The following is a 1,153-nucleotide window of genomic DNA, read 5'->3' as shown; positions in this document are numbered from 1 at the left end:
AAACGGATTAGAATTGTTGGATTTAAAGAACAGCCTTGTCTATGCAAAAGTTAAAATTGTTAAAGGAGATGGAACTGCGATAAGCAATACGGAAGATGTAGGAACCATACATTTATTTCTGCCTTCTTTGTTTTCACAAGTGGACATTACTTTACAAGGGAAAACTGTCGTATCAACCACAAACCATTATGCCTACAAAGCCTACATGCAAACTTTATTGAAATATGGAAAGGACGCTAAAACGTCACAATTGTCAACACAGCTATGGGGGCAAAACGATGAAGGAAGCATGGATGCAGATAAGGTGATGTTTGAAGATATTCGTCTGCACGTGAGTAAAGTCAAAGTCAACCCTGCCGTCATATATGCTCAGAGCCAAGCTCTCCAGCAGACCAATGCCAAATATCCATTTACTCAGACTCTCATCAAGCAGATGACCATTCAAGCAGGTTCTACCTATGACAATATATTTCAGGGCAAGAGACCGAATTTAGTCGTAGTTAGATTTGTAAATGCTATCAGCGTATCAGGTAGCTACGAGCAAAACCCCTGGTTCTTTCAGTCCTATGCCATTTCATCTATTGGACTCTACGTAGATGGTATACCCGTCGGAGGTAATCCCCTGAAGCTAAAATATAGTGAAAATGGTGGACAGACCGTCAATCCTGTACTGAGGAGTATGCTACAATCTACAGGAAAATGTTTGAGTGATACAGGGTTGAATTTAGAGAGAGACGATATTGGACAGGGCTATTCCCTTTACACCTTTGACCTAGAACCAGCATTCAGAACGAGTCAATATCTTTCCTTGATCAAACAAGAAAACGTCAGGTTAGAGACTAAGTTTGGGTCTGCGTTAACGGAAGCCGGTTCCTGCATCATCTACTGCGAATATCCTGGTTACTTTGAAATCAATACTGCGAGAGACGTTGTATCGCCATGAACACTCGTCAGCTTCTTGATGCAATAAATTCAGACCCTGTGATGAGAAAAGTTGCAAGTGGAGTGTATGCTCGAGACGAGATACCTCACATGATAAACCGTTTCCCCTGCGGATTCATTGTCAACACAGACCCGAGCGGCCGTCCAGGAAGACATTGGTTGGCTTTTACCATGGAATCAAAAAGCTATGTCGAATTTTTTCGATAGCTAT

The 1,153-nt window shown here is 41.8% G+C and overlaps 1 protein-coding gene across 1 annotated transcript; it reads left to right on the top strand.

Moving 5' to 3' along the window:
- Positions 1-289: 289 nt before the first annotated feature.
- LOC110440947 (uncharacterized protein F54H12.2-like) lies at positions 290-943 on the top strand. Its single transcript, XM_021484059.1, has one exon. It carries the CDS (start codon positions 290-292, stop codon positions 941-943), a length of 654 nt encoding a protein of 217 aa, XP_021339734.1.
- Positions 944-1,153: the final 210 nt, after the last annotated feature.

The sequence above is a fragment of the Mizuhopecten yessoensis genome, unplaced genomic scaffold, assembly GCF_002113885.1.
Source record: "Mizuhopecten yessoensis strain PY_sf001 unplaced genomic scaffold, ASM211388v2 scaffold714153, whole genome shotgun sequence".
In the NCBI taxonomy this organism is placed as follows: Eukaryota; Metazoa; Mollusca; class Bivalvia; order Pectinida; family Pectinidae; genus Mizuhopecten; species Mizuhopecten yessoensis.
Note: the sequence above shows the minus strand (reverse complement) of the source record. Positions and strands in the feature narration are given on the sequence as shown.

Excerpts from the sequence above, each read along its gene's own strand:
- LOC110440947 (XM_021484059.1), top strand. The coding sequence starts at position 290 with ATGGATGCAGATAAGGTGATGTTTGAAGATATTCGTCTGCACGTGAGT.